We start from the raw sequence: 20,241 nt of genomic DNA, 5'->3' as shown, positions 1-20,241 counted from the left end.
AACTTGCCAACATTGTTCACAAAGTACTTCATATCTGAGAACCAGTGTGGTGTAGTGGTTTGACTGTTGGACTAGGACTCTGGGACAGGAGGGTTGGAATCCCTGCTCAGCCATGCAAACCCACTGACTGGCCTTGCACAAGTCAGATTCTCTATCTTTGAGGAAGGCAACAGCAATCTTACTCTGAATACTGAATCTTACCAAGAAAATCCTATGATAGGGTTTCCATTAAGCTGCAGACAACCTCAAGGCACATACCAACTTTATATTGAGATCCTATGCTACTATCAGTTTCCCCTGCACCAAACACAGGAATCAGCATCTCCACAGCATCTATTATTCAGATATTTTCAGTTTCTAAGGAAGTTCAGCCTTTTAAGATATGTTTAGAAGGAATTATTAATACAAAATCTCCAAAACCCTGAAAGGGCTATCACACTGATGACTGAAGAAATTTATTCTCAGATGCTCTAGATGCCAGCTCCCAAGCAATTGCCCATCCCTGCTCTAGAAGGCAGAGCCAGAACCAACAGCACTGAATTATAAGAAAGAGGAATTTATATTAAACATTAGGGTGTATTTTCCCATGATATAAGCAGCTCAGCAGGGGAACAGAATATGTTAAATGGTAACAGACTTATTTCTTAAAAACTTTGAAGCAGAGATGGGATGGCCAACTATCAGGGATGTCATGATAGTTTGGATTAATTCATCTTTATATGATTTCCAAGGCTAGCACTAAAAAGTCTCAGGTGGTAAATTTACATTGACGCTGTATCACTTCAGAATGCAGCTAAGTGATCATATAATGGAATGCTCCTTCAAACAATAAAATCCATACATACTGAAAACTGGCATGCAAGGACCAATATGTCAGGAATTCATTTTGTTTAAAAAGAATGCTCAGTGGTGTCAGTCTCCCTACCTTACATTAGTCCAAAACACACTGCAGAAATAATCCAGTTTGTGTCCACTTCAACTGCCCTGGCTCAGTGCTAGGGAATCCTGGGAATTGTAGTTTCTTGTGGCACCAGAGCTCTCTGACAGAGAAGGATCAATGTCTCACGAAACCACAGTTCTCAGAGTTCCGTGTCATTGAGCCAGGGCAGTTAAAGTGGTCTCAAGCAGGATTATTTCTGCAGTATGCTTTGGACCACCGTGAAGCAGACCTGCAGAAAAATTACTTTTTGCCTGCAGCTCCTCAAATCTCCTATGCTGGCTATTGTAGCACAAACCAGCTTTTCATGAACAGAAGTTGAGATGGGTAACTCGAAGCTCCAAAACAGCATAGAAAAGCTACTTTTGAGATGAGCTGTCCATTTCATCTTCTGTTTATAAGAAATAGGTTTACGTTACAAGCTTTATGTAGAAAGCAGGGTATTTTGTTTTATTTTTTACTTTATAAGAAGTAGGTTTAAGTTACAAGGTGATATTGGCTGAAGTCCTAGGGTTATCTTAGATTCCCACCATTCTGCACAGAAAAGAGACACTCCTTTTTCCTCATTCCAATCATTTTCTTGCCTAGCAGGAAACATTACACCAACTTATTTTTTGCTTTAAAAAACAGGCACATAAATGTACCATTAGTGCTTCCCTCATTCCCACTTAGCTGGCGGTAAGCCGTATTGAGCTCAGTTAAGTTGAACTGACACATAGAGGACTGTGGTATAAAAGAAGAACATGGTTTTATGTTCACATCTAATTTGAATGGGCCCACATTGATAGAACAGTCACAGATTTGCAGCCCAATGCAGTATAATATAGTCAGCCCAGGGACAGCTCTTTCATTAGGCAGAGAACCCAACTCCCATCGGCCCCAGCCAACATGGCCAATAGTCAAATATGATGGGAGCTCTCATCCAACACCATCAGGAGGGCACAGATTCTCTAATGCTATTGTGCCTCAGCACCATAATCTATATTTAATCCAGAGTATGATGCATGGAAAAGGGCCATTTGCAGTGTCTACACTCTAGCAAGAAAGCGTATACACTCCGGTAAGAACATTTCCTCGACGTTATAAATGTTAGTTGCTAAAATTGCCCATGCTGGATTTTGGCCATGCTGGATGGAGGATTCTGGGAATTACAGTCCAAAAAACTCCATGTGCAAACTTTACTATCTAGTCAACAGATATTAATAAGTAGTGATTTAGTACCCTGTCTTTTACTTGAGGTATGGCAGACTAGAGATTTTTACAAGAAGACTCTCTTTCTACAGTTTGAAATGCCTCTCTTTCTGTCTAGGAGGTTTGCAAGGGATGTTACAGCTTGCTGGGCAGGGGGAGATTTTGTTAAGAAACAAGACTCAATATTCTGCACCAGTGTAAGCAGAATGTAGCTTGCAAGGCCTCCCAATCTGACTCACTGTCCTGTCCTGAGGTGCCCTTTTTCTCACTGCTTAGCTCTGATTTCTAGTATATACATTTTTTTCCACCAGCACAGAAATCAAACACTGAGAGCATCTTGATCCAAGTGAGTAGGAAACAAGCTGAACTGGACAGATTTCTTAGTTAGAGTCTTGGTGCATCTGCACTGTAGAAATATTGCAGTTTGATACCATTTTGAGTGTTGTAGCTACATCCTATGGAATCATAGGATTTGTAGTTTTACAAGGTCTTTATCCTTCTCTCCCAAAGCATGCTGGTAGTTCACAAACTACAAATCCCAGATTCTGGAAGATGGAGCCATGGCAGTTAAAGATGTGTCAAACTGCATTATTTTTACAGTGTAGATGCACCCTCTGCCAACCTCAGACCCATCTGAAATCAGTTTGGTCCTGAGCCCATCCATTTCTTATTCTTATTATTTTATTTTTCTGCTGTTCTGAATTTGATTCACAAACTTTTGCATGAGGGTCTTCTATTCACAAACCAACACAGAATTGAACATGCTTTCTCAGAGAAATAATAAATTCACACGTGCTTAACGCTTTACTAGATTGTGGTCCAAGTCTTTTATGGGACTACCGGATGACACATTACTGGTAATCTGTAGGTCTTCCTCTGTTTTGATATCAGGTAAGTTGTTATATCATCAATGTGAATTTCCAGTTTCAAATGAGAAACTTGCAACAGATATCAAAAAAGAAAACCCCATAAAAAATACCTGGCATCAGTTAAGATAAATGTTTGTGCACTAAATGGTTTAAACTGTTAAGAAACGTTTTAACAACATTTTGGTAGGAAACTGAACAGAGAGTCCACTTCCTGTGGTGTAGTACTAGCTTAAAGATAGTTTAGATCTTTTGTCCAATATAAATACTATATCAACTATCTCCTTGCATTAGTCATTTCCTCTCACCAAGTTCAGTAGGAGGTTAGCACGTTCCCATGTTATGGCATGATTACAACTATAAATCTGCAGAAAGATTTGCCAGTTGTATTGTTCTCAACCACACCTTTTTCCACCATGGTCTGATTTTGGCCAAGGTTCAAAGGCCTCCTTCTTCCCACTTGATACACAACAATAGCACTCTCTGAGTTGCAAAGAAAACATACTCCATTCTAATTACTCAGAAGAGAAAGAGAGAGTGGAAACTTTTTGTGGTTCAACAAACAACTATCTCCTTACCGACAAGAAACAGTAGTAATAGCAATGCCTAATTGCTTAATTATAACAATACCTCCAAAAGAAGAACTGAGGAACCCTTACTGTTCATATCTTAAGTAGTAAGGCTTTGAAACAACCCCAAAAGGAAAACAGTGACTGCTAATTTTTCTGCTAATTGACAAACACATCTACAGAGACAGTCAGAAGAAAAGGACAGAATTTCCAACCAAATCATCAAGAAATATTGCAAGAAATATATTTAACCAGGAACCTGTACAAATGATTTTGGATGTTACACCATATTTTTCTGTACTCTCATCTCATGAGCCAGATACACAAACTGGGAACTCACATATCTTCATAAAGGAAACAGGCTAAAATGATACTTTGGACAATATGTACACAAAAGGACAAGATGGGGACAAGATGGTACATCACCTGGCCGGGCCTTTATGAAACTTGTTTAACCTTACACAATCTGATGCGGGTTACAGACTGCCTATTTGGGGCGGGCTGTACCCGCCCCTTTCCCCGTGTATCGGGGCCTCAGCGGCCAAACGTAGCCGCTGAGGCCCCGATCCACCGCTTTTCAGGCTGCGGGAAGCGGCAAAACGCGCTTCCCCGCAGCCTGAAAAGGGTTCCCTTGGGGCTTCAAGCCCCAAGGACACCCCGCGGTGGCGGGGAGGGGGAGAAAGGGGCCGCTTGGCCTTTCTCCCTTGCTTCAGCTGGGCACAGCCGTCTGAAGGCTGTGCCCAGCGAAGCAAAGCGCGCCGCAAACCAGGAAGGAGCTCCGTCACGTCCGTGCCGCCCCTATAGAGGCGGCGGCCGGACGTCCTCATGATGGCAGCCGTCTGGAACGGCCACCATCATTTTTTACGCGCGGAGTGCGTATTAGGTTAGGGAGGTGCGGAAGCACTGCACCTCCCTAACCCTAGTACGCGCTCTGCGCGTACTTTCATGCGGTCTGCAACCCGCCTTAGTGCCTTTTAAGTGGTGTAGTTTTTGAGTGGGTGATACGTTCTCCCACTACTGCAGTGCTATGAGACATGTGAAATTTCAGCCTCAATCTCTCTCTCTCTCTCTCTCACACACACAAACACACACACCAGTACTATCACTACAGCTCAGCCTCAATAGGGTGGATAAATCAAATGTAAGAGACATAGAGCTATGCACCCTAGCCTCATTCCTTACATACTCAATCTTCCTGTGTTGAGCAGAGAGTTCTGAAGAGGGTAGAAACATCTGAAGTAGAAACATCCATGTGATTTGGGGATTTGCCTGTGACAGGCTCCCCAGTCATGTGGAGAGCTCTACCTCCTCTCAAGTACCTCTGAGTGGAAGTCCTATTCAATTCTCTCTGATTAAACCGAAAGTCAGGGAGTAAGGGGCCAGAGTCTAACGGGGCCACAAGAGGCAGGCAAAGGTGCATTGCTCCACCCTCCATTCTCTTTAGTCATGTTTGTCTAGCTTGCTCTGTTTTCTATAGCTTGAAGAGGACTGTAATGATTAAAAGGCTAAGAGTCACTAATGCTAATTCCAGAGTTTGAGAAAGTTATTTTTTGACTGTAACTCCCTTGAGCATTCTGGGATTTATAGTCCAAAAATGAGCTTTTCCAAACTCTGATTATCGTCTGTTCAAACTCTGGGATAACAGAAACATCATTTGGATATTTTTTTATGTGAGAACTACAATAAATATTGCAACCTGCAATATCATATAATCCTGTATCATTGAATCCTATATGACAACTATATCAAGCAATTTATAAATAATTTCTAAAAATTAAATGAAGTGTCATACAGAGAAACTGATCTAAGCACATCATCAATTTCATTCATTAAGCCCAGCATGTGTTTTCCATACGTAGATGACTTAATTTTCATATCAATATGTAACACCCATCAAGTTATCAACCATCCAAATGAATAAAATAAGGTTCCACAACCAAGCTTTCCCCAAGTTGGTCCCCTCCAAATGAGATGGACTAAACTTACATCTCTGCTGACCAGCATGTTCACTGTATTGGCCTAAAGTCCCCAGATCCCATCTGATATTGGAAGCTATGCAGGGTCGGCTCTGCTTAGTACTTGGATGGGAGACTGCCAAGAAATACCAGATGCTATAGGATATTTCAAAGGAAGGAACTTGCAAAACCACCTCTGAGTATTTATTCCCTAAAAAAACCCTATGAAATTCATGGGGCTGCCGTAAGCTGACAGGCGACTAGGAAGCATACAAACCCACAGACACACAACAAACAAACAATTAGTGGATTCCACATAAACAATAGTGTGCTGCAGACTTCATGACTGATTGTTAGCTGACCTTGTGCTGTGTTGTAATTTTAGTGTGTTTGACCTTTCCAAAACATTGACCTAAAGGGGAAATGTAAATGTTCATTTGTTCTTGTAGCTAGGTGGATAACAAATTCAGCAGCTTTAAATAATAAATAATTAATTAAATAAAATGTCAGCTGATTCATCTGACAAAATGGGTGAGCAGAAATAAATCAGACCATATGAGTGATCTGCAGTGGAATGGCAAGGATAGCTAACTCTCAGCTGTTTAAAAATAACCACAACAAAAAGACTTCCCTCTCCTTTCTCTCTAAATTATATTTTAATGAAGAAAGCTTTGAGGTGGGGTAAAAAGTAAGAAGGAATTGATTTATTTGTAGGAGGATGAGCTCCACTCCATTCTCATACTCAGAACCAATTTCTAGTCTCAGAATTAATTCAAATAATATATCTTTTGCAGAAGGCTCCAGTTGTGTGTGTGTGTGTGTTCAATTCATTATTTGCGTAGCAATGAAATTTGCCCTATGATAAAGCAAGGATTTTTACCATAGTCTATGATGCTGGTTTTTGCTTGTGTTGCTTTTGCTGTATTTCAGCAGACGTTTGAAATTTGTTACCTTAGACAGTTGTAGTTTGTGATTCGTAATTTGTGATACATTTATAGCTTGTGATATTTGCAATTACTGATTATAACTTCTCTAATTTTATGGGGACAACTGCCCTGATCACCTATGCAGAAGAGCAGGACTTAAAGCAAAGGAAGAAATTAGATCACTGCTTGCTGTTACAACTTACCCGAACAATGATTCCCATCCGTTTGCTTTCATATGTGAATGGGAAGATCTGGAGGATGGTGTAGTTTAAGATATGACCACCTGGAGTCCTCAGTTGTACAGAAGACTGGTCCCGGCCAACCAATGTTAAGCCTACACTTTCAGTCCACTGTACCAGGGCCACCTAAACACAAGAAAGGTCACAGGTCAGATAGACTGCTGAGATCAGTGGTTCAGAGGTCATGCAAATGGAATAGCACTGGGGAGGGGGAAGGGAAGTAAGTAAGGAGAGCAAAGAAGAAAGTTACTCAATTGTTAACAGTACATTTTCTTCACTGGATTCACTGGTCATTATTTTATCATGATAGTGCCTGCGTTTCTTCAGTGGCACAGAGGCATGGACTCAAGATGTCTTCCTGGGAAACAACATTCAAAATATTGTACTCTTAGAAGCCAAAACATAAACATATTGCAATGAAATAAAGCATTTAGTGGGCTGGAAGCAGAGAAGCCACTTCACACGCAAAAACTGGGTTAATTTTCAGAGTATCTTTCGAGTACAAAGTGGGTCTGGTTTTGTTTTGTTCCTTTTCTTCTTTCATATATTTTTTAAAAGTCTCACCTCTATTTTGGCTATGTCCCTAGTATGGACTGTGTAGGGAAACTTCCCCCCCCCCCCATTTAAAAATATTGCATTAATTTTGAAACTGATTTCCTCCAACCAACAGTTACAGTTATAGTCCAAAAATGGATGGTTTCCAGATTCTAATACTGATTTTTACTTAATCTAAAATAATGAATTCAATGTGGGTAAGTGCTAGCTTTTCAAAGAAACTCTTGGAATTATTTTGAAAAATAATAAGCCCAAACCTGTGCTCTGAAGCAGTTTCCCAAACCTTTGCTAATATAAGCATGCAGAATGAGCCAAGTTAAATTGTTGCTCTAATTCCTGTTGTTTGCATTATCCTTCAAGGAGAACAGTGATACCAGTATTAAACCACTGTAATCTCATAAGTATCATAAACCAGGTATTTTTCTTGGAGTTTCTGCTCTTTTCCTAACCTTTCAGCACAATGCCATTCTTTCAGTGTTAAATTATAAATGAGACCCCCAACAAAATGTTGCTGCATGAAATGCTTCTGTTCAGGGTTCCAGTAAACAAGGGGATATACTATTTCCACCTTGCCTTCTGATTAAGCACCAGTTACCAGTAGTCCCTTTTTTGGGGCAAAACAGATTGGAACAATACGCTGGATTGAGGATTGCGTGGGGGCATGCCGTGACACTGTCCCCAAGCTGGCGTCATGCTGCCCCACTGCCCACACAGGGGAAGCTTTTTGGCACTCCAGTAGCACAGTGTTTAGATGCCACACTCTGCAGGAGTGTTGAAAAGCCATGGCGGCAGCAGAAAAGACAGCTTTTTTCTGCCCCCAGAAGGCGTGGCAATTTTCCACTTCTTTTGGAGGCAGAAAAACGCTGGATTGGGGCCATGGCGTGCAGTTGCTGTGGCCCCGATCCAGCATTCAAAGGGATGGCATCAAGCCCATATGGTTGTCTGTTTTGGCCTTTTGTCAGTCATCATTCCATTATCATTAGATATGTTCAATTCTTAATGCTGAGAGTGGGAATTTATATATCTTTCTTTTCGCAGGGTACTTTGGACATTTTGGATTGCCTTAAGCCTGTCGATACCTGCATCTTGCATACTAGTAATGGTTTTTCTGGCTATATTCTATTGTGCTGGTATTGTACCTTCAAGTCAAACACATTACATAGGCGTGTTACAGACCGCCGGATTGCGGTGGTCTGGCTCCGCCTCCACTTGCAGCGTCTGGGAGCCGCAGCGGCCAAACCGCGCATCTCCCGGACGCTCCGAGGAAGGAGCGTGGAAATTGCGCTCCTTCCTGGGCCCCAGAAGAGACGGTGCGAGGTGCTAGTCGCGCACTCACGGCGTCACTTCCGGGGCACGACGTGCGGACGCACAGCGTCCGCTACATCAATATGGCGGCCGCCGTGTGGAACGGCCGCCGCCATTTGTCACGGACTCTGTCCGTGATATGGTTAGGGGCGTCTGGAAAAGACGCCCCTTTTTCAAACTGGGACGTCCTCAGGACATCCCTAATGGCGGTCTGTAACCCGCCTAAGTTTTCCTGGCAAGATTTCATCAGAGGGTTTTTTTCTTGCCCTTGTTTGAGGATGAGAGTGTGTGACCTGACCGAAGTCACCCAGTGGGTTTCCATGGCCAAGCATGGATTCGAACTCTAGTCTCTAGAGGCCTATTCCAACATGGAAAACACTGCATCATGCTGGCTCTTCTTAATTACACTCTCCTTATTGTCACCGTCAACTGGGGCTGTGCAGGTGAAGGAACTTTTCCTAGATGCTGTAATGAGCTAAAATGGTGAGACAGAAACTGTCTGGATTGGTGGTTCCCATGTCTGGCATTTGAGTAAGTGACTTGTACTGTATGAGTCTGCATTCCTCTTGAAGGAGTAGGTGCATAGTTTGGGGGAGTACTCCCAGAGCCATCTTTGTCACTAGAGACCAAGGTGGACTGCATGATTTCAAGTGTTTAAGGCCAACTTGGACAGCTCTGCCAGCTACAACCTTTCCAGGACACGGATAACATAGTCACAATAAATAGTTCATGCACTGGTAACTTCCTGAGTACTATAGCAATGCACTCTAAAAGTGATTGCCCTTGAAGATGACTTGAAAACTGCAGCTAATACAAACATGGTACCTAGACTGTAGAACAGAACACTAAATAGAAACCATGGCGGGTTACAAACCGCCATAAAGTACGCGCTCTGCGCGTACTAGGGTTAGGAAGGGCCGTATTAGGGTTAGGAAGGTTCTTACCTTCCTGACGGCCCTTCCTCCCAGTACGTGCGGAGCGCGTACTTTTTCGCGGTGCCCATCCACATGGGCACCGCCATTTTGACGTACTGGACGCTGTGCGTCCAGACGTGTCGCGGCGGAAGTGACGTTGCGAGGGCGCACTCCACCCCTCGCGGCGCCACTTCCGCGTTCCAAAAAGGAGCGGCATTTCGTCGCTCCTTTTTTGCTGCGCGGGGAAGCCTCGCGGTCTGGCAGCTGGGGCTTCCCTACACAGCAAATGGCGGCGGCGGGAAAACGGCCCCTTGAGGGCCGTTTGTAACCCGCCCATATAACAGTTTTGAAGGAATTACTCTGCCTGCCAATACGCTTCCAGTCTAAATTCCAAGGCTCTGTAATGACATTTGAAGACATAAATGACTTGGGATCTCAGTATTTGAAGAAGTGCCTCTTTCAGTGTGTTCCACCAGTGGGATCAATACACTGAATAACAATGGCCTGTTACAGACTGCCAAAATAAAGCTGCTTCGGGTCTCTTTGGAGGTATGCTATTTAAATGATGCATGCATCCTAAGAATCTGGAAGCTGCACCAAAGCTGCACTCTGGTGCTTAGGAATGGAGTGTGGCTTTGGTGCGACCTCTGGACTCTTAGGACCCATGCATCATTTAAATAGCATACCTCCAAAGAGACCCGAAGCAGCATTATTTTGGCAGTCTGTAACAGGCCACTGTGAGCTTTCTCTGCTGTAGCACCCCAGTTATATTTGGCTACCTTCATTTTAATGCCAAGTTAAAACATAGTTCTTTATTAAAGCATTATTAAAGCTAATTATTTCATCAAAAGCTGTACACAGTTTAAAAATGTTTTAGGTTGTTTAAAATATTAAATTGTTTAAACGTTTTAAATTTTAACTTGTTTAAATGGATTTTCTTTGCATACCATTCTGAGGTCCTTTGATATAGGACAGAATTTTATTTTAGTAAAAAAAGAATAAAATAAAATATGCAAGGATCCACTTGAAGAGTAAGTTTGCTATTTCTTATACGACCCTGCATATGGCTGGGTGATTCAAGGAGTAATTCGTAGGAGTTTTTATTTAACTGAGGAAAGTGGGGATTTGATTCTTACATATTTGTCTTCACATACAGGAGCTGTAACTGTTGCACACAGTAGCCCTTCCCTGGAAACTTTACAGAAACAGAGCATTACTTTCTTTCTTCCTGTCAGAGGTAATGAGAGCTAAAATAGTGAGTATAAGAATGAGTTGTGTGACAAAATGATCTTCTTCAAATATTTATATTTGAATGGCCTTTGGCAAGCTAATACCCAACTGACCTGATTTGGCAGGGACAGTCTCAATACTCCTTCATCATTGCTTTAAAAATATCCCAGTTTCTTTCCCTCCTCCCATTTCCCCCCCTTGTCCTTAACTTACTCCCATTCCTGCAAACTGAGTTCAAAGTGCAAAAGTATTCTGCACTCAATTAATTCAGCAAGAAGGGGGGAGGGAGGAATCTTGTTCTTCCCAGTATGTTGAGCCAGGTGCAAACTGCTGCAGCTGCTTCTAGCTTCTATGTTCTTCCTCATTAATTATTTTTGCCATTTTGACCACTATCTGATATTGCTTGCCCACATATGTCCTGGTTTTTATCTGTTGAATGTTGGAGGGTATGTAGGCTAGCTTCTCTAAGCTTCTGTCCCAACAGATATATGGGTATAATACTGGTTAGAGAGTTGTTGAAGAATCACTGAGCCAATGTGTGCAAAATGCTTCAACCCCTCCAAAGTGCTAAATTACTATTCTTAGCTGGGAGTGTTACACTCAACTATCCAGATGGGAGCTAAAGGTGAGGTTTTGAATTCTGATCAGAGAAAACCAGATATACCAATTTAGATTAAACACAGTTTTAGAAGCATTTCATGCTGAACGGCACCAAGTAGTTCTTGTTGAAGACTGACACTGATTTAGGATCTAACACTAACTATTGGTGGTTTATACAAGCTGCATAATTGTAAGTAAGCTTTCATGTTAAAATACAGTTGGCCCTTCTTATAAACGGATTTCTTATACACGGATTCAAGTATCCAGTTTGAAAATGTTCAAAAAAGTATACATTTCAAATAGCAAACCTTGATTTTCCATTTTTTATAGGGAAAACCATTTTGCTATATCATTATATTTAATGGGATGTGAGCATCCACAGATTTTGTTAAGAAAAGGAGATCTTGGAACCAAATGCCAGTGTATAACAAGGGTCCACTGTAATCAACATGTCTCCAATAGTATTTCATGAAAATCCTTGTAAAATTGACCCAAAGTATTTGCTTGGTGAAGCATAGTGCACAAAACAAAATTGTTGCTACATTCCACACATTTTCAACAATGCTTCAGCAACTTCCTAGCTCATCTATTTGAACATTTACTCTTTCCGCTCATTAAACAGCATCAACCTACGTGGTGAGGAGGGGGAAGGCTGTTGCTTAACACCACTTCAGAGAGGGGGGGGGGGGGGGGAGGGATGATCTGTGCTTGTTATCAACCTAACGGTTCCAAAACCAAATTCTGGTCACATGGCCAATGTGCATGCTGCTAGCAACATACTTGATCAGTACATGTTTTCGCATTCTGGAAAGCCGTGAAATGTCACCAGGGTTAAAGGCCAGTTTGCCAAGAATCCTCTAGGGCAAGTTGTCTCTGATCAGATTCTACCTATTACATTTCCCCTCAGTTACTGTATGGCCTCAACCTGACTGGATCACAGAGCCCCAGAGGCTGTAACTGATCTCTCAATACAGATGCTTTTAAGAGTCCATGCCCAGGAATGCACACAGGAAACAAATCTAGGAAATCCTGCCTTGTATTTCAGGAAATGAATTCTGTGCCAACTGGTAGAAATTACCATTCCTGTTCAGGAGTGAAAAATTGAGGGGGGGGGGGGGGATAGAGGAATACCTCCAAGGTTTCAGGGCTGATTTCAGCATAAACTGACCTTTCTGCCTTAACAATATTTTATTGCTATAGAATTTCAAAGGCCGAGCATGGATGTTCAAGAAAGAGGCTTGCAGGGAATTACTGCTTAACATCTTCCATTTGCAGGGGTCAGTGAGCATCAAGCTCCTTGTTGCAGGGATGAAACAATGCAATATCCTTAATTTTTGTAAGAGTTAATATGTGCCACTAAATTCCCAGAATCTAGCAGACTCTTACTAACTGGGACACAGGTTTTTAAAGGAACTGAAATTCTAACACATTTTTATCCATTTTCTAACTGACATTGGTAGTCTTTCTTTTAATGGTAGGTAATTTGATCCCTACAAATGATGCAATCTAGAAGTTTTATCTCAATGAATAGGGGAAAAACGGTATTCATACAACCTAATTGTATTACAGTATTATGAACAAATCTCCTAGCACTGGTGCAAGCTGAAATTTAACAGGTGTGCACAGATCCTTCCCCAACCCAATTAGCAATAGTAGTACAGTGGTACCCCGGGTTACGAAATTAATTCGTTCCGTGGTTAATTTCGTAACCCGAAATACCTTCGTAAGCCGAATTCCCATAGGCGCTAATGGAAAAATAGCTCTCTGCTGCCCTCCGGTGGCGGAAAATAGCGCCGCGGTTTTTTCGTAACCCGAAGAAACCTTCGTAAGCCGAAGCAATAAATCCCTATGGGATTTTTTCGTATCCCGAAAAATTCGTAACCCGGCGCATTCGTATCCCGGGGTACCACTGTACTGAAAAAGAAAAGAAAAACAACAAGCAGTAAGGGAAAGCCTGTTTTTTTTCAAAGCACTTTTACCTCATCAGGACTAGCAGCTTGATACACTCTGCAAGAATCTTCATAGTGCCTCTCAGCTTCAGCCTGATCTGTCACACCATTTGATTCATACACAGGAGTTACATTGTGACACAGGGCAATTGCTTTCACAGCTTCGTGGACACGGCTGCTTAGAGTTTTCCGGACTTTGGTAGCCAGAGTAGGGCCTTTCAGAGCAGGTGGCTCATGCGACTGCTAGGAAAAGAGAAAGAGAAAATAATAGTATTACTTAGGAAAGCACTTGCTTTCATTAATAGTCTCCATTTGCAAAGGGGAGGCCTACAATTAAAATTGCTACAAATTTTAGCAATTTTAAAAAAATCAAACTTAGTGGTAAAGTATGATGCAGAATTTTTTAAAAAAATAGCCCAATGTTCACCATCACTTCTGGAAGCCCTGGCTTACCTTTTCTGCCCAACACATACTTCTGGAAGTCCTTTCCATTATCAAGCATGATCTCAGGAAGAATTAGAACTTAAGGCACAATCCATCAAATAATAAGGCACCTTTAAATCCTATTGACAGAGAGGATTCATGCTTAAATATCCCACTGAAATCAACAAGACTTAGACATGCTTTATTATAGATGGACTGTGTCCCAATATTTGGGTGAGATTCTCTGGGTTCTGAAGGAGGCATAACAATTTGAATTCATGGAATAAATCCATAGGTGAATAGGAGTGCAACTTTGTGGGACATCGGGTATATGAAATCAGATCTATATCCAAACCCAATGGAGTCTTGTCCAGACTACACTGACTCAGTTATCTTGGGGGAATATTTTAGAATAGGGGTTCTTAACCTTTTCTTTGCCAAGAACCCCTTTTAAATATTTTTCATTGCTGTTGATCCCCAAGTCTTATCTCAAGATTCAAAAGCCTAACAACAACAACAACAACCTGAACACTGAACCATTAACAATTATGCCATCCATTAAACTTTCTCTCAGAGGCACTGAGTGGGGAGGGAAGGCTTCTTTCCTGTTTCTTCCTGTCAGTTTATGGCTGGAGCAGACTGAATGGCAACACACAGACCTAGCCGTTCAGCTAGCCAACCTTTGTCTTGGGTATTATTATGTGGCTACTCTGTTGCTTTACAAGGTGGGCTAAGCAGCCTTCAAACCTTTACAGACCTCTCTTTGAAGACATCGTGGCTCCCTATGGGTCCGTAGACCACAGGTTAAGAACCACTATTTTAGAATGCTTGCATGATGAAAGTAAGCTATTGTGAAACATTTACTCAGAACAAGGAGAAAAGGAGGGTTTGGGTTGCTTGATCTATTTTGGATTTTACTACAAACCTGTGGTTCACCAGCAGGGGCCAGGTACAAAGTAGTTGTTGGAAGGTGAAATTATACACTAGGAATTAAAGAAGAGAGTGCCTCTGAGAGCATGCTGAGTTCAAGAACTTATTTTCAGGATGAGAGCTAAGCTTGTCCTTCTGCTGCAATTGTTTTAGAGTCATTAATTTATCATAATCTAGTTTATTTTATTTTATTTTTTGCTTTACATATGCAATTTATATCCCACCTTTCTCCTGACATGGGATCCAAGACAGCTTACCAAAAGGGTAAAATGAAGTAGAACTAAAAACCTGATTTTTAAAAAATGATTAAATTCTCTATTATGTTAACATCCCCTCAATAATTTAATAATCCCCAAATAATTCTACCTTCTGTCTGTCTCAGTTTAGAACACTGGGACTTGTGGACCTCCAGATGTTGCTGGATTGCCATTTCTAAAATCCCTCACCACTTGCTAGGGCAGATAGGAACTGCAATCCAACATCATCAGGAAGGATACAAATTGCCCATCTGGGTTTAAAATGAAAAAAGGACTTCCTGAGGCCAGTCAAATGCATTATAAATCTTTGTATTTGACTACAAAGTCTATATTTCTTACAGATTCACCATCAGTTTGGGCTCAATAATTCCTCTTCCTACCGAACTATAAGACTGCTTTGACTGAAATAATTTAACTCCAGAAGAGGCTTATAATTTAGAATTAACTGTGTTTTATACCCATGAACATATGATCAGTGAGAAAGAAGAAACAGATGGGCTGACAAGGAGGTAGAAAGTTGATCATTTAATTTTTAATACTATTTTTAGAGTCTGCATCTAGCCTTCCAGGTAATTTTACAATTACTAAATTATGGTGGTCACAGGGGGAACATATAGCTATCCAGTTTCCTGTTCTGTTAACCTCTTAAGTTAAGAGGACAAAAGTTTCACTTCCAGGTCAAAGGGCATAGCATGGTAACAGTAATTAGAGCAATGAATCAGAACTACAGTTTAAATGAATCATGGCCAACAAATGCTTCCAATTACCAAAGAATCCAACCTTTTAATTATATTTAAACCTATACACACTGGAAAGCTCTCTTTACCAATGCTACACATGGCTTTCCTGTTATTGAATAAAACTTGGGTTACACAGAGGCTTGTGTCCTGCCTCACTCAAAACTCCAGAATTATTGACAGACAATGAAAAAGTGGCATACAGATCTACTTTCCATGTTCCCAGGCAATGAGTGTTAGGTTGCTGTACTTGTTGGGTGTTGGACTGGAAATGGAAAATTCAGGTTCTAGCCCCTACTAAGCTGTGAAATGTACTGGGTGGCCTTGAGCCAGGCACACTCTCTCAGCCTGACCTGCCTCATGGTTGTTGAGAGAACAGTGTGGGAAGAAAAAAAGGTATTTAAGCTTCTTGGGGGAGACATGGGATAGAACTGTAATAAATAAATAAATAAATAAAGATGAACTCATGACTGAAGACCCTGTTTGCTCAAAAATCCCTGATAACTGATGCACAGTTTTTGTGTACATATAATTTGAATAGGCAAAGGCATAGGGTCCTTTATAGCTTAGGTGGAATGCATGTAGCATTCAAGACCAGATGAGAGTCAAACCAACAAACCAACAAGCTTCATTTATATACTGCTTCATACCGCCTAAGCAGTGTCTAAGTGGTTTACAACTGTAAGCTAACTGCCCCCAACAACCTGGGTACTTATTTTAATAACCTCAGAAGGATGCAAGCCTGAGTCAAGTTTGAGCCCTTTTGCTGGTCTTGAACTCGCAACCTTATGGTTTTGAGTGAGTGGCTGCAGTAATGGGTGAAGACCCCTATAATCTCCCACACAGTTAATGTGTGAAGACCCTTATAATCTCCCGCACAGTTAAAATTCCTGCACATGTCTGCATCCTTCCCACCTTACTCTGAGGTACAGAGTGGATATGCAAATACCAAACTGGTATTCAGTGTATTTTCTTTTGACTCCCCAATATCCTTTTATAATTTTATACAACCCCATGAAAAAGGCTTTATGGGTCATCCTTTTGTGATTTTATACAGCTCCCCGAGGAAGGTTTTAAAAGTACTCATAGACTGAAATATGTCAATCATTTCTAATTTTAAAAGGTCATCTTTTGTGTATCTTGGGATGCATCTCTTGTTTCTTCTGTGGATTCCATTGGATACACTTCACTTTTTGGTTCTTTTAATTTGTTGTTAGTAGCTGTAATTACTCTGGCTAATCAATGTAAATGGCCTCTTCCATCTTTTTTGGAGCAGTGGATGAAGAAAGTGGGACATGTTATGATTATTCAGAAGCTTAGCCAACATTCAATCCCTTTGCTGTTAATAATTTTTGCTTCTAAGAAGGCTGACTTTGAAGACATTGTACAGTTGATTGAGCAAGCCCTGAACTGTGAACTACCCAATAATTAGGAAATGATCTATTTGGACTCTATTGCACAAGATCCTTTTATAGTAGAAGATACCAGAGATTAAACCTGAACCCTGAGTATGAACTAGATAGAACATAGTCCTTCAGTTTCAGAATTTGCTGTTTTTGTATCTGGAGGCAAAACAAGATGATCACTCCTGCTACACTTAAATGTGTCTGCTATTTCTCAAGCTGCTTTAGGAACTAAAAAGAAAGAGGCACCTTTATGTTAAAATTCAAGGTAAACTGTAAATTACATAAGTTCTTAGCTGTGACATATTTATACTTTTACTTTTGACTGTGCCAGCCTAAACTGCATTCTCATCAAAAATATACCAATAAGTTGTTGGATTTATCATTATTAAGATTCTAGTTATGATTATTGTCATCATTATGATGTTCAGCACGATCACCATTATGCATAACTCACCCTTTTCCTGAACCAGTAAGGCAGCTTGTAGGGCAAACAACAACTTTGGGAAGTGGTTTCATTGGGGCAATGACACAAGTAGGAAGACTTAACTCTCCCTCTCTTATGGTCCTGATTCAGTTGAGGCCATCATGTCACCATGGCTACTTACTGTTGCACACGAGAAAGATGCTTGGCAAATACAAAGCTTGGTAAAACAAAACAAAACCAACCCAAAGTAAAATAAAACATAATTACTGTAATGTGACCCTTGGGATCCAAAATACAACTCGGGTGGGTTCCACCCCAGTCAAATATTTGATTTTTACTTCTTTGAATAAATGACTCACCCACCCCGCCTCATACTTTCATCTCCCTGTCCTCACAGTATCACACATTGCTTCAGAAACTCCCTTTGGTTTCAAAAATACTGCATTATATGTCATAAAATGCCATGTCTGACAAAATGCAAGCCTCAAAAGAACAGTTTCTTTGGCTTCTTATCATACCTCACAATAATGCTACTGAACTTACCTGGGTATATATACTAAATATATGGCTCTGAACTTCATCCATAGAGTCTATTCCATAAGACACTGTTCCAAGATGAAGGCGTTTGAAAACCATTTCATTCTGCGTTAGGGTTCCTAGAACAGTCACAGAAATACAAGTCATGGTCAAAACAGAGAAAAACATATGGAAGCAAATATATATTTTAAAACAGTTTTACTCATGATTAGGGAAAGGGGCACACAAGACTTAAAGGGTAGGGTTTTTTCATCATGAAGGTATTCTTTTTTATTTTGCTTCTAATAAAAAGTTGGAAGAGAGAAAGAAAGTGAGTGTGAGAGAGATCTCAATATACAAATAGTCTAACACTGAGATTATGAATGTCTGCTCAGAAGAAAGTTCCACTGATTTCCATGGGACCTAATCTGAGAATAAGTCTAATTTGAGAGTTGATGTGAAGGCACACAACCACCAACAAAATGGGTATAGGACTGCATATTTAGCAAGGACTAAATGCCTTTAATAGTTTGGAAGACAGAACAGATGCACACATACACAAAAACAGATTTTACTGGTAGTACAGTGATTTGTTATCATTATATATAATGTAGCACATATGTAGTCTTCTTTTTAGACAATGGAGTAATTAAAAGTGAGGCTACAATTCCAGAAAATACAAGTTCTGCAATATTTAACCAGTAAATCAATAATGTTAATTAATTCTGAGCACTTTAATTGCCTGGAAAGGTATCAGGATGAACTGGACAGTGGGTTTACACATAATTTTTTTAATGCAAGCATTTATTAAAAAGATCAAAACTAATAAAAGATTCATTTTTTAGAGATAAGTTTTTATACAAGGACTCCTGGATTCATGCATACAGTTAACTTAAGATGGAATAATGGTTCAGCTGTAAATACTACTTCAAAGACTACAAATTAGCTCATATTTTCAAGCTCTTTTGGGTTGAAAGTTTCCTGAAAGAAGAAAATCAACACAGCAGGAAGCAGACTGGCACAGAAATGTTTTCCTCTGATGTGCTAGATTTTTCATTACTTTGTTGGACTCTTTAAAATATAGAAAGGGCATCTCCTATGTTCACTCTGAAATGGTACAAGCCTTTCTACTACATCACTTGCAGGCTTGCATATAGTTCTGTACGGACAACATTTGACACTGCCAGTAAAATGATATTGTTTTCCTCTTATTTTCCTCTATGTTTTCAGTGAAAAGAAAAGACAGTAGAAACACTGGGAAAACACAGCAGGATTGCACTGACAGAAGGCAATAGTATCTGGGCACCCTATAAAATTACAGGACTGAGGCAGGTCTGTTGAAAAAGCTTTGTCTTAAAAATGTGTTGTCCCCAAAAATCCAGGGTCTCACATGCATTCATTTATAAAATTCATGCCTGTGAGAAAGGAACACTGGCTTACCTTGTGAGATGTTTGTTTTCAGTGATGGGGGCAGAAGCATCCTGTAGTGGGTTGGTTTTCTTCATTCGCTCTGACCAGGCAGGAAATACAAGTTCTTTGCAGAAATGACCACTAGAGGGAGCCAACCCACTTTAGTCATTTCAGTTGATGTTATAGCCAAGGATATAGAACCGAACAAAACTGAGATAACAATTAGACCTATCAAGGGCAACACAGCCCAACAACTTATATATAACTATGTGAAACTAAACTGAAGAATGGAAGTAAGAAAGAAGGTTTTACTGCAGGAACCGAGAGATCAAGTTCCCAGTAGAAGGAGGGGAGGATGCTTCTGCCCCCATCGCTGAAAACAAACATCTCACAAGGTAAGCCAATGTTCCTTTTTCCAGTGATGGAAGAGAAGCATCCTGTAGTGGGGTATGACATAGCTCCCTCATAACTGGTGGATGAATAGGGAACTTGGTTAAAGTGGTACACACCTGCTGACTGATGCCTCCGAGGATTGAAGTGCATCCAAATGGTAATGTTGGACAAATGTTGAAGGAGATGAATAAAATATTTTTTGATGAGGTTCTAACAATGTAAGGACCTGATACACATCCTGAACACCCTGTCTGTAGGATGTGGAACAAATCAACACATCATCCAAATAAGGATGGACATGCAGTTCTTGGAGTCTCCATTGTGCCACTAGTGCTATCATGATCTTTGTGAACACTTGCAGTGCTGAGGATAGGCTAAATGGGAGGGCTCTGTACTGGAAGTGGTTGTGATGATAACAGAATATTAAAAACGGGCAGTAAGAGGGACGAATAGGAATTATTATTATTATTATTATTTATATAGCGCTGTAGATTTGCACAGCGCTGTAC

At 40.7% G+C, this 20,241-nt stretch overlaps 1 protein-coding gene across 1 annotated transcript in view; it reads right to left on the bottom strand.

Moving 5' to 3' along the window:
* Positions 1 to 20,241, bottom strand: part of ATP9A (ATPase phospholipid transporting 9A (putative)) — a 125,987-nt gene that overhangs the window by 41,290 nt on the left and 64,456 nt on the right. The window contains exons 13-15 of the mRNA XM_042464011.1: positions 17,957 to 18,069; positions 13,267 to 13,479; positions 6,648 to 6,809 (exon numbers count right to left, since the gene is read on the bottom strand). Coding sequence (XP_042319945.1) covers positions 6,648 to 6,809; positions 13,267 to 13,479; positions 17,957 to 18,069 — 488 coding nt within the window. The remainder of the gene's footprint in view (positions 1 to 6,647; positions 6,810 to 13,266; positions 13,480 to 17,956; positions 18,070 to 20,241) is intronic.

Source organism: Sceloporus undulatus, chromosome 4 (assembly GCF_019175285.1).
Source record: "Sceloporus undulatus isolate JIND9_A2432 ecotype Alabama chromosome 4, SceUnd_v1.1, whole genome shotgun sequence".
Classification (NCBI taxonomy): domain Eukaryota; kingdom Metazoa; phylum Chordata; class Lepidosauria; order Squamata; family Phrynosomatidae; genus Sceloporus; species Sceloporus undulatus.
This window is presented reverse-complemented; position numbering and strand designations above follow the sequence as displayed.